The 13,855-nt window shown below is 44.8% G+C and overlaps 1 protein-coding gene across 7 annotated transcripts in view; it reads right to left on the bottom strand.

The window, feature by feature from the left end:
• KIF14 (kinesin family member 14) overlaps positions 1-13,248 on the bottom strand; it is a 51,886-nt gene extending 38,638 nt beyond the window's left edge. For 2 of the 7 annotated variants that reach the window (XR_014245177.1, XM_082393973.1), the window contains exons 1-8: positions 13,129-13,248; positions 12,440-12,612; positions 8,775-9,972; positions 6,914-7,168; positions 6,303-6,390; positions 2,537-2,635; positions 1,474-1,526; positions 144-174 (exon numbers count right to left, since the gene is read on the bottom strand). Coding sequence is in view for 6 of the 7 variants with exons in the window: in XM_082393973.1 (XP_082250099.1) it covers positions 144-174; positions 1,474-1,526; positions 2,537-2,635; positions 6,303-6,390; positions 6,914-7,168; positions 8,775-9,859 (1,611 nt within the window). In the remaining variant the exon portion in view is untranslated. Of the gene's footprint in view, positions 1-143; positions 175-1,473; positions 1,527-2,536; positions 2,636-6,302; positions 6,391-6,913; positions 7,169-8,774; positions 9,973-11,615; positions 11,747-12,439; positions 12,613-13,128 lie in introns of all 7 variants that reach the window. The other 5 variants (XM_082393976.1, XM_082393978.1, XM_082393975.1 and 2 more) reach the window with 5 other exon arrangements.
• Positions 13,249-13,855: the final 607 nt, after the last annotated feature.

Below are 13,855 nucleotides of genomic sequence, written 5' to 3'. Positions count from 1 at the left end.
ATTCTTTTGCTTAAAGTTTACAGTTCCTTATAAATTAACCTTTTATTTATGCAAACAGCCAGTAAGGGGAAATATTCTTATGAATATTTATGACTCTGATCTTTCTATCTAGTGGAGAGAAGCTCAATTACAACGGACCTTACCTGGATATCAGAGTAAGAGCTGACAACATTCCTATTTCACAAAAGCAAAGGACAAAATCAGTTTTACTCATGATCACACTCCTGTACTCATAAAACATCAGCCACCTTTCAACCACATAATTACTCCATGAGTACCACAGTGGAATAATCCATAGATATTATTACACTGATTCTTACAGAATCTTTCATTTTCTCCATTCTAAAAGGTAGATAATAAAATAGTTTTCATTTTAACAAATTTTAAGAAGTATGATTTTTCTTAATATAATGAAGCACCTTAGCATCTTAACATTGTACTATCCAAGTCTAAATCGTGAGACCAAAAGATAAACTTTAACCCATATGTATAGGCAAAGGCATAGGTATAGGTACCTGTATATATGCGTGTGTTTAGGCATAGGTAGAGGTACAGGTATATGTATAAGTACACATATATATGGGTGTGGTAGTGTGCGTGTGTATGGGTCTCAGCACAATCCCAGATTTACTAAGTGGAGCTGAATTTTTTCTAGCCACTTTTCTTTTCCTTTAAGAAAGCATTTGGGACTTCCCTGGTGGCGCAATGGTTAAGAATCTGCCTGCCAATGCAGGGGACACGGGTTCGAGCCCTGGTCTGGGAAGATCCCACATGCCGCGGAGCAACTGGGCCCGTGCGCCACAACTACTGAGTCCACGTGCCGCAACTTCTGAAGCCCACGTGCAGCAACTACTGAAGCCTGCTGCTCCTAGAGCCTGTGCTCCGCAACAAGAGAGGCCACCGCAATGAGAAGCCTGGGCACCGCAGCGAAGAGTAGCCCCCGCTCGCCGCAATTAGAGAAAGCCCGCGCGCAGCAACAGACCAAAAATAAATAAGTAAAATAAACAAATTTTTTTTAAAAAGTATATATATATATATATATATATATATATATATATATATATATATATATATATATAAAGAAAGCATTTGGAGTTGAAAGCCAAATAAATGACTCTCAGCATATTTCCAACTCTAAACATTGAGCTCAGCACCTTCTCGCCTCCTCAGCTTAAAGTAACAGATAAAAAAAGTGGCTCGAGAGGGAAGGCTTAACTTAATGGCTTAGCGGGGGAAAGGGAGGAAGGTCAAATATTTCATACACAGTATAATTAATGCTCTACGCAAGGCACTTCACAGGTGCCGTGAGAGATATAAACAAATATAACAACAAGCAGCTAACACTCTATTTGGAAAGAGGAGGAACATTTAACAGGATAAGATTAAGGGGAGAAGACTAAGTGAGGCAGCGCTTCACGGCTGGGGAGGCCGCCGAGAGCTCGGCGGTCACGGGCCCTGGCCGCACACACTCACGTGGACAGGCCCTCGACGTAGGGGCCGGAGGCCGGGTGCTCCCGCACTCTCAGCTGTGGGCAAACATGAGCCACATTAACAGCAAGGCAAATACTTCACATGAAAGAGAATTTCAAATGACCTTTTTTTCTATATTTTGAGTCTACGGTAAAGAGATTTGTCTCTACCCGCAAATAAATATAAAGGTCCTCACAGAAACACATCTGTAAGGCACTAGGAAACTGCCTCAAGACCAGAAACTGTTCACATCTGCACAGTATTTGACAATATACCATAACATCAAATATCTTACTAGTTTTTTATTCCTAAGTCCTGCCATAGCTATTGTTTATATGCTTTTAAATAGCTTTCTAAAATACATGCAATAAATTTCAGACAGTTAACATTTTTTTCCGTTTACATTATACATTTTAAACTTTGTGAGCAGAAATTTAAAAACACGTAGAAGACATAGAAGGAAATGCCAAGTTTTGTATGAGTCTCTTGATGTTGCCAAAAGCAAACTGCATGACCTTGAGCAAGTCAAGTGACCTCTTCAGATTTTAGCTTCTCGCTCTCCACAGCCCTTTTCAAAGTCAAATATTTTTAATTCTAATAGCAGTTGTTTAAAAAGTTTATGCCTTTGTGAAACTCTCTACTTCACAGAAAATATTAGCTATAAGATATCAATTTGCTAAATAATCGAGTGAAATACATATTCTACAATAACAATACAGTTTTTTAAACTTTTATTCTTTTTTGGCTTTGCAGACTTTAGGAATTTGGTATTTGACATAGTGGTCCAACTAAATCTTGGAATGTTTTATCTTTAACTTTTACATAATACTTGCTTAAGTAAAATGAGGTTACAGTTAATAACTAGTTTAATGTCCACTAACAATAATGTTCATCTTATTTAGTAAATAGCAATGTAGTTAGACTGTAGATCTCAACATATGTATTTTAGTAATTAAGCTATATATCATCTTGAGAACTAATATAATTATATGCATCTTGAGAACTAATATAATTATATGCATCAATAAAAACAGAAATTAAAAACAAATAAGTTTTTAAATCTTACTGTTTGCTTCCTCTGCCCATTGTCACCTTTACAAACCAGAAGGTCGTGAATTTTTTCATTATATACTTCAAAGAAGCTCATTTCAAGGTGATAGCTGACCTAGCAGGAACAGAAACACAGCATACAATTTATTTGAAAAGTCCTTGCATTTTTTACAAATCATATCTGATAACAGTCTAGTAACCAGAATATATAAAGAACTCTTACAATTCAACAACAGAAAGACAAACAACCAATTAAAAAATAGGCAAAGGACTAAACAGACATTTCTCCAAAAAAGATACACAAACAGTCAACAAGCACATGGAAAGGTGTCCAACATCACAAGTCAGTAGGGAAATGCAAATCAAAGCCACAGTAAGAAACCACTTCACACCCACTAGGATGGCTGTAATCAAGGAAACGGAAAACAACAAACGCTGATGAGGATGTGGAGAAATCGGAACCCTCCAGTGTTGCTGCTGGGAATGTTAAATGGTGCAAATGTCGTGGAAAAGAGTGGGCAGTTCCTCAAAAGGTTTAGCACAGAATTACTGTATAACCCAGCAATTTCACTCCTATCTACTCAAAAGAATTACAAATAAATTCAAATTAAAAATTACTCAAATAGGGACTTCCCTGGTGGTCCAGTGGTTAAAAATCCACCTTCCAACGCAGGGGACATGGGTTCGATCCCTGGTCGGGGAACTAAGATCCCACTAAGATCCCACTTAGTTGCCACGGGGCAGCTAAGCCAACGCCGCAACTACTGAGCCTGCGCGCTCTGGAGCCCCCACGCCACACCGAGAGAGAAGCCCGCACACCACAAGAGAGAGTCCACGCGCCGCAAGGAAAGATCCCGCGTGCCGCAACTAAGACCCGACATAGCCAAATAAATAAATAAATATTTTTTTAAATTACTCAAATAAAAACTGTACACAACTGTACAACTGTGTATTGTAATAGCAACAGTATTACAAAAGCCAAAAGATGGAAACAGCCTAAATGCCCATCAACTGATAAAGAAGATGTGGCACATATATGCAACGGCATATTACTCAGCCATAAAAAGGAATGAAGTGTCAATACATGCTGTAACACTAATGAACCTCATGCTGCATGACATTCCATTTACAGGAAGCGTCCAGAATAGGTAAAGCCACAGAGGCAGAAAGTAGGGGCTGAGGGGAGGGAAATGGGTTGTAACTACTTAATGGTACATGGATGGTCTCCTTTGAGGGTGATGAAAATTTTTTTAGACCCAGATAGAGGTGGTGGTTGCACAACATTATAAATGTACTAAATGCCACTGAATTTTATATTTTAAGATGGTCAATTTTATGTTATGTGAATTTTATCTCAATATAGGAAAATTTCTAATTTCAACAACAAAAGTCCTTGCGTTTCTTACTAACTTCTAGGAAATCCACCTAATTCAATTCACCTTAGTATGTGCATGGCTTTGGACTATATGAGAAGGATATACAGAAGTATATGGCAAGGTTCTCGCCCACGAGTTTCCATCTCAGAGAAACATAACATACCCTCCAACAGATAAGACAGAGCAATAGAAAATTAAGAACCAAAATGAGAAATCATGACCCTAAATAATACGACCAATCAGAAGGGGGAGATGCGGGTGCCAGAGAGGCCGGGAAAGGAGGAGAAAAGGATGTGAGGCATGAGGAACGCAGCGGGCTGGACCCTGTGGGCGAACACTTGATCTGCTAAGTGAGGATCTTAAATCAGAGCTTTTTTTCCTGATTGCGGCAAAAAACAATCACCAGACTCAGCAGAGCTGAGCTTCTCCTCCTTTTGACTCTGAAAGACAAGGTATAAAGGCCAAAAAGGGAAAATTTGCTTCCATGTAGCTTTTTTGAGTTAGGGCATGTTTCCTTGTTAGAGAAATAAATTTCACCCACAGGCCCAAAGTGAGTCAGCAAGCACCCAGCGCTAACGAAACTAGAAGCTTCAAGGGAGATCAAAGAGATGTAGGTTCAATTCACCAAATATTTATTGGGCCTACCAGGCACACAGCACTCTTCTAGGTGCTGTGGGAGAACCTGAGGTGAACTGGACAGGCTTCTTCCTCAGAGAACTCACAGTCTAATTGGAGATGCAACACAGCACTTGAGTAACACAGACAGAAGGATACAGTTAGCGTCCCGGGAGAGGAACAAAGCACTTCCAGGTAGAGATCCGGTACAGGTGAACCCATGCATTACAGGTTATTTACAAGGGCTGTGGATACAGGTATTGGGGCTCAGAATTCAAGAAACATGCATTAATGTCTATTATATATAAAACAGTGTACTGTGTTACGGGGCTTCCGGGGGCCCTTGGAGAGGAACATGCCGCGGGAGGGGAGCTGCGAACGGCGGGCGGTCACGTCGCAGAGGAGCATACCTTGTCTGCTCCTTCGAGGCGCCTGGCGTCTGTGGCTATACCCCCCTCCGTGACCCCCACCCACATGCTGTTATCTTCCACCACCCTGAATAATCCCAAACGGACAAAACCGCAGTCCCTTCGCTGGGCTCCCTATGTGCCGGGCACTGTTCAAAGCCTTCCACGCAGACGAACACACTTCACACTCACGGCAAACCTAGGAGAGCATCCCCCTCATCCCCAGTCTCGGTGCCGAAGCACTCAGAGGAGTTAAGCACATCGCTCGAGGTCACGCTTCCAACAAAGGGATGGAACCTGGATTCCAGCTCAAGCCATCTCCGAAGTCCACGCTATTAACCAGCTCATGTGTTCCTCTCCCTGACAAAGTCGTTCCCCACAACTGGAGCACCCCAGACCCGGGATCACTCCAGAGACCCCTCGCCTTCACCTGCTCTCCCTCCCTGGCTTCCACCACCTTTAAACGAAACAGATGCTAAACAGAGGGGCCTAACCCACGGGCCACGCCTCCTCCAAGGACCCCGTGCCCCCAGCTTACATGTCCCCATAGCCGCCGCTCTCATCCTAACCGAGTATTTACTTCACTTTATTTAGCATCTCACTGACTGTACTCGACGGTGTACTGGCCCGTTTCTCCATCACACTCTCTTCACTACAGGTACCGGGTCTTTTGACTCCGTGCTCCCAAGTACAGCACAATATTTTCCCAAGTCCCCTCATCATAAGAATCACTAGAGGAAAAGTATGAAAATTATAAACTCCCAGGCTACCGTCTAAACCAACTGAATCAGAATCTCCAGAAGCTTTTCAGCAAGTACACCCCCACACACATTCCTAGGGGCTCTTATCCTCAAGCAAGTTTCGGAAAAACTGGTCTAACAGGGAAAAACTGGTCTAACAGGCTGCCCGGCAAACAGCTGGCCACACTAGGACCAGGTGAGAGGGCGTGGGCACCCAGCGCTGGGGCAGTGCGGGGCACGAGCGAGGCTGTGACCACCACTCCGGGCTGAATCTGCAGGTCACTCCTCTCTCTCCTACTGCTGCCGTCCTAACGCTGACGCCTGCCGTCCTTAGGGAAGGCCGTGCCGCCGCCCTGCTGCAGACACGCACGACGGGGCGTAACTACCGGGCCACGTGCACCCCGCACCCACGGAGGTGATTGGGTAGAGAAGGCGGAAGAGAGGACCCTCCATCCCTGTCCACCAGGAGGAACCGCCTCTGAGTCTGGAGCCCCCGTCCCCCATACCACTGTCCTAAAGGAGAGCGACCAGAAATTACAACATCTTCTGCTGAGTAGTTCCTTAGTGGCCACGACTCTGACTTTAACTTGATTTGACCGTTTTCTAGTCTAATAAGAAGGCTTACGGATACTATGAGAACATACCTCTTGGGTTTGTTTTTTGGCTATTTCAGCATAAAGACCGTCACAGAATCTTGGAATTATTCCTGGTTCTTCACTAAATCCCATCATCCTGGAAAATACATTATAAATAGGGAGGACGTAAAACTAATTAGGTTTTTAAGTTCTTTGGGGAGAAAGTAAACCTCAATTTCCTCTTCTGTAAAATGGGAATAAATAAGAACTATCTAATTCAGAGCCTTTAGCACAGGGCCTGGAATACAGTAAAAACTTAATAAGTGTTAGCTACTATTAAAATCTGAGTATTTCCTTCTAGGACAGGTATTATTACCATACCGTTGATCAGATGACTTGCTTGTAATTCTCACAACAATACTTCCAATTAACCTCTCTGGGCTTCGGTTTACACAAGAAAGAGTTCATAGTAAAATGGGGCCAACGAAACAATATCTCACGCATAAACAGAAACCCAGAGACGAAGTAACTTGCCCAAGTCTGCAGAACGAGTATGTAAAATGGTGGGATTTGAGCCCACAGCTGTGCAGTTGCAAAACGATATTCTTTCTATCAAACTATGCTGCTCCTCACAAAAAATGCAAACATTTCTGGATAATCGGATTTATGATACAACTTACGTATAGGACTTTCCAGAGCCAGTCTGACCATAAGCAAAGAGACAGGTGTTGAAGCCTTCGAAGGCCTGTTCCAGGAGCGGGGCTGCCAGTGCCTCGTACACGGCCGTCTGGCTCGCGAAGCGGGGGTGACACTCATCAACGGACCAGAAGGAAAGATCGTAAACAAAACTGTACACCTGTCTCATGCTGGGATGTTCCACAGCTATTTCTTCCCCGTTCAGGAAGACCACCTGGGATGTTTCTTCACTCTTCTCTCTTTAAAAAGAAGCGCAGAGAAAAATATCGTTACTATAATTATTCTGAGTATTATTCCCACAGAATATAATAAGGACCTCAAACTAGTTAAATACAACATTCCTCCAGGGCAAGATGATTCTTCAGTTTTATGTGGAAAATGCAGACCAGCACACGTAATAATAGTGGGTTTCCAAAATCTATTTCCTGCAGCTCCAGTGCCACTGCTCAAAGGGAAAATGGAGCTCCAGATTGCTTGTCTGGAAGAATGCCCCCTACTTTTACAGGATTTTCCATCTTTTTCCTTTTTCTCTTAAGCCCTCCCTTTTCTCATCCTGCCTACTATAATCTACCTGTCTCTGCAGTTCAAACCTGGAAACTTGTTTGAATATATTATAAAGAAATTTTGGAGGTACAAATCTATATAAAGCTGGTAAGAAACACAATTTCAACAAACTCAGTTAGATACAAGTGTGAACCATAAGCGTCTTTGGGCTACTAGTTACGTTTCTATGAATCCAAAGGTCCCTCCTCCTTTAAATTATCTCTTTGGGTCCATCCTTCTTCCATCTAAGACTTAGTAGGAAACCTTTCACTGGCTCTAGAGCTGCAGAAGAACATTATCAGTCCTTGTCTGGCCCCAGATCTCTCCTTCTGCCCCCATCTCTGCTTTAGATCAGAAACTACTGCGGAAACCACCTCCCTCATCCCCCACCGCGGCCCTGCTACAGGCGCGCCTGCCGAGTCTGGACTCAGCACGTGGTCCCTCGCTCCATCCTCTCCAGGGCAGCCGCCCGTCCTGGGCTTGTCCCTTCTGCCCCTCTTCCCCGCACAGTCTTGAGGCTCTTTGGTACTGAGTTCTCTCCCCTTATCACTGACCCCACATTTTCAGCTAAAAGGCTCACAGCCCTGTGGAACTTGCCTTAACTGCTGGCCGTTTAGGTTCAAACCAGAGGTCCGTCTGCATTGCAGGGTCACCATACCCTTCTCTAACTCACTTAGGTCCACAACAGAGTTAAAAACTACTGACTCTGTGAAGTCTTCACAGTCATCTCTCCAAGTATGTAAAGATAACCAGATGCCACATTCACACTGGGCAGGTCGTCTTTTTCAGCGCAACCCGCAATCTGTGAGTGTCTCACCCACAAGCACTTTGGGGGAGAGATTTTTTTTTGCCATCAAAATCAAATGTAATAAATGAGTGAGCGTATAACCACCACGTAGCAGAGATGATGAGGGGGTGACCACCACTCTGGAAAGGGTTTTGGAAGGACCTCTTTGGGGAACGAGTGACCTGTTGTGGCTCTTTCCAAGGGAAAGGTAGAGATCCCACCGTACATTACAGATTTGAAAGCAGACTGCATTAGACTGAAGTCATTCAGACTTTTAAAAAGCAGTATATCCAGAGAAACTTACGTTTGCAAAATACGGTGATTTCGATTTTTTAATTTTACAGCCAATCATCAAAAATAATCCACATACTACAACTGAACCGAGAAGTTCTGTCTATATAAAAGAATCACCAGCCAGTTTGAAGATGCATGAACACGCTGACTTCCCAAAGGCAGAGAGGAACTGGACACGCTCCACGCCACCAGCCTGGCCTTAGACAGAAAGGGGAACGTACCGCGTGCTGAAAGGCCTGACTCTGACTGCCACCGTCACTTGACTGTTTTCCACTTTTAGGGGGTCTGTTTCTGTAGAGGTTCTCCGAAGTGCAGGTTCTTCTTCAAGAAGGAATGGATTTTCTCGTGACCGTTCCCTTTTATTTGCGAGAAGAGAACTTTTCGGCCTTTGTTTCACTTGAAGGGTAGGCATCCTGTTTTTCAGAACTGACGCAGCTGGGCTCTTAAACTGAGGAATGCCACGCTTTGGTGTCGATCTGTGCTCTGTAACACACTTCGAAGGTGTTCTTTTCTCTAAGCTTTCAAATTTAGGTGCAAGTTTCGCACCATCCTTCCCAGCACTTCTGTGATGTAAGCTTCCTGTTCCTGACACTCTGATATCCAACTTGCTCTGAATAGGTTTTGTTGCCAAGCGTCCTGATCTAACAGCTTCAGTCTGACTCTGGGAACCAGCGGGTGGTCTATCACTTAGGGACTTAAGGGCAACATTTTCGTCTGCCCCACTGACAGCAGAAAGCGTTTCTTTGTATTTTCCACCAGCCTTCACTTCAGGGTCTTTTGGGTCTGCAGCTAAAGGTACAGAAGGTGTGACAAGAAAGTTTCTATCATTATTTACAGTCTTTACATTTATACTAGTTTCTGGTGAAGCACAACTGTTTTCTCCTTTACCTCCCACTTTCTGCGCTGTTTTCCACTTTTCCACAGAATCTGTCTTAGCCCGACGTTGTAACGCAAGACGTGTTTCTGCTGTTTTCGCAGTTGTGTCTCCCAACTCACGACCAAGCAGAGAGGATTCTTTGCTCCTTGTCACTCTCCTCTGAAGTGTCAACCTACCCACAGGGTTAGGGGGAAGGGGTGTATCTTCCGTTTTTTTACAGGCAGAGATAACGTAAGTGCTATTTATGTCTCTGGTTTTACTTGCAGATATCAATAGCGGATCATCATTTTCACATTCCGACGTATCCGACTTTGAATGCAGCTTCAGCCTGCTACCGTGGGGGAGGACAGGCAGCGATGAACTCTTTGGGGAAGAAGGGATACCAAGGATATTGCTGTCATTTCTACTAGGTGCAGTGTAAACTGACATTGTGGCAGCAAGTTATTTTTAGAAAGGATGTTGCTGAAGAAACTTTAAGCTCTTCTCTGGACGTTCATTTAACTTCCGGCCATTCCTTATGCATCAGTTTCCAAACTTATCTGCTAAAATTAAATAAATAAATAAATAAGATTTAGATGGCACAGACTACGAATAGGCTGTAAAAACATGAGAACCTTCCATGGTGAAAGTAACTGCTCAGAGCAATACATCAGAGTAGGTCATGACCTCCAGCTCAGATATTGTTCCCAAGCTGCTTCAGACAAACCTCTGACCTCAAAGAGCTTAGTCATTACTTACAATCATTACTCAGCTGAGCTCCCATGAGGTGCCAGGCCCTCTGATGGATACTACGGATTTTCAAAGACAAGACCCCTGTTTTCATTTCCTTAGTCTAGAAGGAATGCGCAGATAACACTTATATCAGGCCAAATGTGCCAGGTGACTTTAAAGATGTAAAAAGCACATGTCGGGGGCTTCCCTGGTGGTCCAGTGGTTAAGACTTCGCACTTCCACTGCAGGGGGCACGGGTTCGATCCCTGGTCAGGGAACGAAGATCCCGCATGCTGTGTGGCACAGCCAAAAAAAGAAAAAAGAAAAAAAAAAAGCACATGTCAAAGACATAAGAATGGCCAAGAAGCACATAAAAAGATGCTCAACATCACTAATCATTAGGGAAAAGCAAATCAAAACTGTAATGAGATGCCACATCACTAGCTCATTAGAATGGCTACTATCAAAAAAAAAAAAAAACAGTGTTGACAAGGATGTGAAGAAACTGGTACCCTTGTGTACTGTTGATGCAAAATGGTACAGCCACTATGAAAAACAGTATGGACATTCCTCAAAAAATTAAAATTACCACATGACCTAGCAATTCCACTTCTGGGTATATACCCAAAAGAAATGAAAGCAGGGTCTCGAAGAGATATGTTTATGCTCATGTTCATAGCAGCATTATCCACAATAGCTAAAATGGGGAAGCAACCCAAGTGTCCACTGACCAATGAATGGCTTACCAAAATGTGGTATATTCATACAATGGAATATTATTCATCTTTTAAAAGTAAAGAAATTTTGCAATATGCTACAATATGGATGAACCTTGAGGACATTATGCTAAGTGAAATAAGCCAGTCACAAAAAGACAAATAACATATGACATCACTTATATCAAGTACATAGAGTAGTTAAAATCATAAAGACAGAAAGTTGCCAGGATCTGGGGGAGGGCATAACAGAGAGTTAATGTTTAATAGGTATAGAGTTTCAGATTTACGAGATGACAAGACTTACGGGGACGGATGGTAGTGATGACCACACAACAATATGAATATATTTAAGGATGTACACTTAAAAACGGTTTAGAGGGTAAATGTTAGAAAAGAGAACATGTCAGCAGAGATTTTTTTTTTAAAGTACCCCCAGCTTGGGGAGCAGGGAGGGGGACTAACGGGGACACTCCAGCACCAAAGTTAAAGACCGGAGTGAAGCATTTCTGCACCTGCTGAATGCACGTTACATGCAAGAATGCCTCAGAGAGATGAGTTTGAGAGGTGTCACAGACAGATTATTCCCAAATAAGTAGCAGAGACGATAAACATGATAAGTGCTGTAAACTAATTGCTTGTGCTGAGAAGAATTACGCAAGATTAGTTAAGTAGACAGCCTGCCCTCTAGCAGTTAGACAACAAAGTGGACAGGAACGTATGTAACTGTGTGTCAACAGTAGCGATCCAGCACTCACGTTTAAGGGAAAAGAGAACTGCGGTGACAGCTAAGAGGTCTGGCTTCTGGTCAACGCTGAATCAAACCGGTTATACTGATGTAAACAAGTCTTTACGTTTGCATGCCTGATTCGAACTTGTAAGATGACACCTGATCATTGACACATATTTCATTGTGAAAGTAAATAAAGGAAACCTCATTTAAAATAGAACTGGGGGATCTAAAGAGCAGCTCTCATGCTTTATCCCTTGCCATGTTTTACAGACTCTGCAGGAAGAAGCTATTTCACATCCCAGAGCGAAGAGGAAGAAAGGTTTCCTCGTCGCCTATAGCAACCGCCCAGCCAATGAGAAAATGCGCAGCTCAGCCAGTAGGAGGTGATCACCACCCGCACTGTCGTTCAATTCCCTCCTTCTCTTCACACAGGCAGACCTGTGTTAGGCTCTTGGCTGCCCCATACAGATACTGCGCTTTTTACAAACTAAAGGTTTGTGGCAACCCTGCATCAGCAAGTCAGAGCCATTTTCCCAACTGCATCGGCTCACTTCATGTCTGCGTCACGTTTTGGTAATTCTCACAATATTTCAAACTTTTTCATTAGCCCCCTACTTGTTATGGTGATCTGTGATCAGCGGTCTTTGATGTTACTAATAGGACGCACTGAAGGCTCTGATGATGGTTAGCATTTTTACCATTAAAGTGTTTTTAATGAAGGTATATACATTGTTTTTTTAGACACAATACTATTGCACACTTCATAGGCTACAGTATAGCACAAATAGAACTTATATGAAACAAAACATTCCTGTGACTCCGTGGGTGGTCTCACGGAGCCCACACTACCTGGGAGGTGCCGGGACAGACAAGCGCCTCTCCTCTGCTCTGGGCTGGTTCACCCTTTCTGCTCCAGCGAGCTCGCCCTGAGCTGCAGTTCTCTGCTGCTCCCACATAGACTCTTCCTGCTAATCCAGCAACTGGCTGTTGTATTTTTAAAGTCGACCCCAGAGATTACGGCTCTGGAGGAACAAAATAACAGAGGTTCATTTTCAAGTAAGCCTTTGAAAGTTCTAAATCACTAACAATCATTACCGGAAACTTCGCCAGGACCTAAGCATCTCCCGTCACCTTTTAACTAAAAGCAGGGAATCTTCCTGTTACGGAAGCAAATACAAAGGCAAGAAGAGATTGCGGACCTTCAACCGCAGCTGAAAACCTGCTGCTACTTACACGGAGCGAGATGGCTCTTTGTTTTGCGGGGGGGAACGGGGAGGGGGTCGTTTTGAGACCGGCGGGAAGAGGGGCCCAGATCCCGGGACCGGGACAGCGACGCGCCCCGAAGGCGGCCCCGGCGGGGGCAGCGGCGCGGAAGGCGAGGCCCGGTCCCGCCCCTGTCCCTCCTGGGGGACCCCCGCCCCGTCCCCCTGGGCGACCCCTGCCCCGCCCGGACTCCCGAGCCGCTCGGCACCCCCCCCCCCGCCCGCCCGCCCGCCGCTGCCCGCACCGACGCGCCGCCCCCAGGCCGCAACCCCTACCTCGCAGACCCCACCTCGCAGGCCCCAGGCCTTCCCGCGCCGCTCACGCCTCCGCCGCCGGCCAGCGGTTTGAACGCGCGCCCCGCCCTCTGATTGGCTGCCGGGCGCCGCGCAAGCACGTCCTCCCGGAAGTGCGCGCCCGTAGCGCGGATCCGAGCTCGCATCTCCTAGGCAACGGGCCCGCCCTCCGGGCTGCGCTCACTGAGCTGGGCGCGGCCATAGCCGCGCAGGGGGCGCGGGCTCTGGGCGGCCGGGGCGCGCTCGGGTGGGCTTGGACTAGGAAGCGGGCCGCGGCGCGCTTGTCCAGCCTCGGTGCAAGGTGAGCGCAGTCCGTCCGCCTCACAGCAGGACTTGTCGGTGCAGAAATGGCTGTTTGCCCCCCAGTGAACCAGAATCATTCACCCTTTTCTAGGATTTCCTGTGCAAAGCCTGGTGATGGGAAGTGCGCTAAATGTCTTACGTGGAATTTTTTCAGTTAATCCTGAATATCTTACGAGGTAAATATTAATATGATTCCCCAGTTTACAGATGAGGGAATGAGGTGAGAAATCAGACAACTAGCAGGCGGTGTAACTAGAATTCCAAAGCCCACGTCGTGAGATATAACTTACTTTCTATAAATATTACAGTAAGATTTTGAAGCATGAAAAAACAATAAAAAAACATGCTGAAAAATAACCAGATCTGTGAGAGGGACTCTAGTCCAGCAAATATAAAGCAACTATAT

This window comes from Balaenoptera borealis (genome assembly GCF_965194805.1).
Source record: "Balaenoptera borealis genome assembly, chromosome: 1".
Taxonomy (NCBI): domain Eukaryota; kingdom Metazoa; phylum Chordata; class Mammalia; order Artiodactyla; family Balaenopteridae; genus Balaenoptera; species Balaenoptera borealis.
This window is presented reverse-complemented; position numbering and strand designations above follow the sequence as displayed.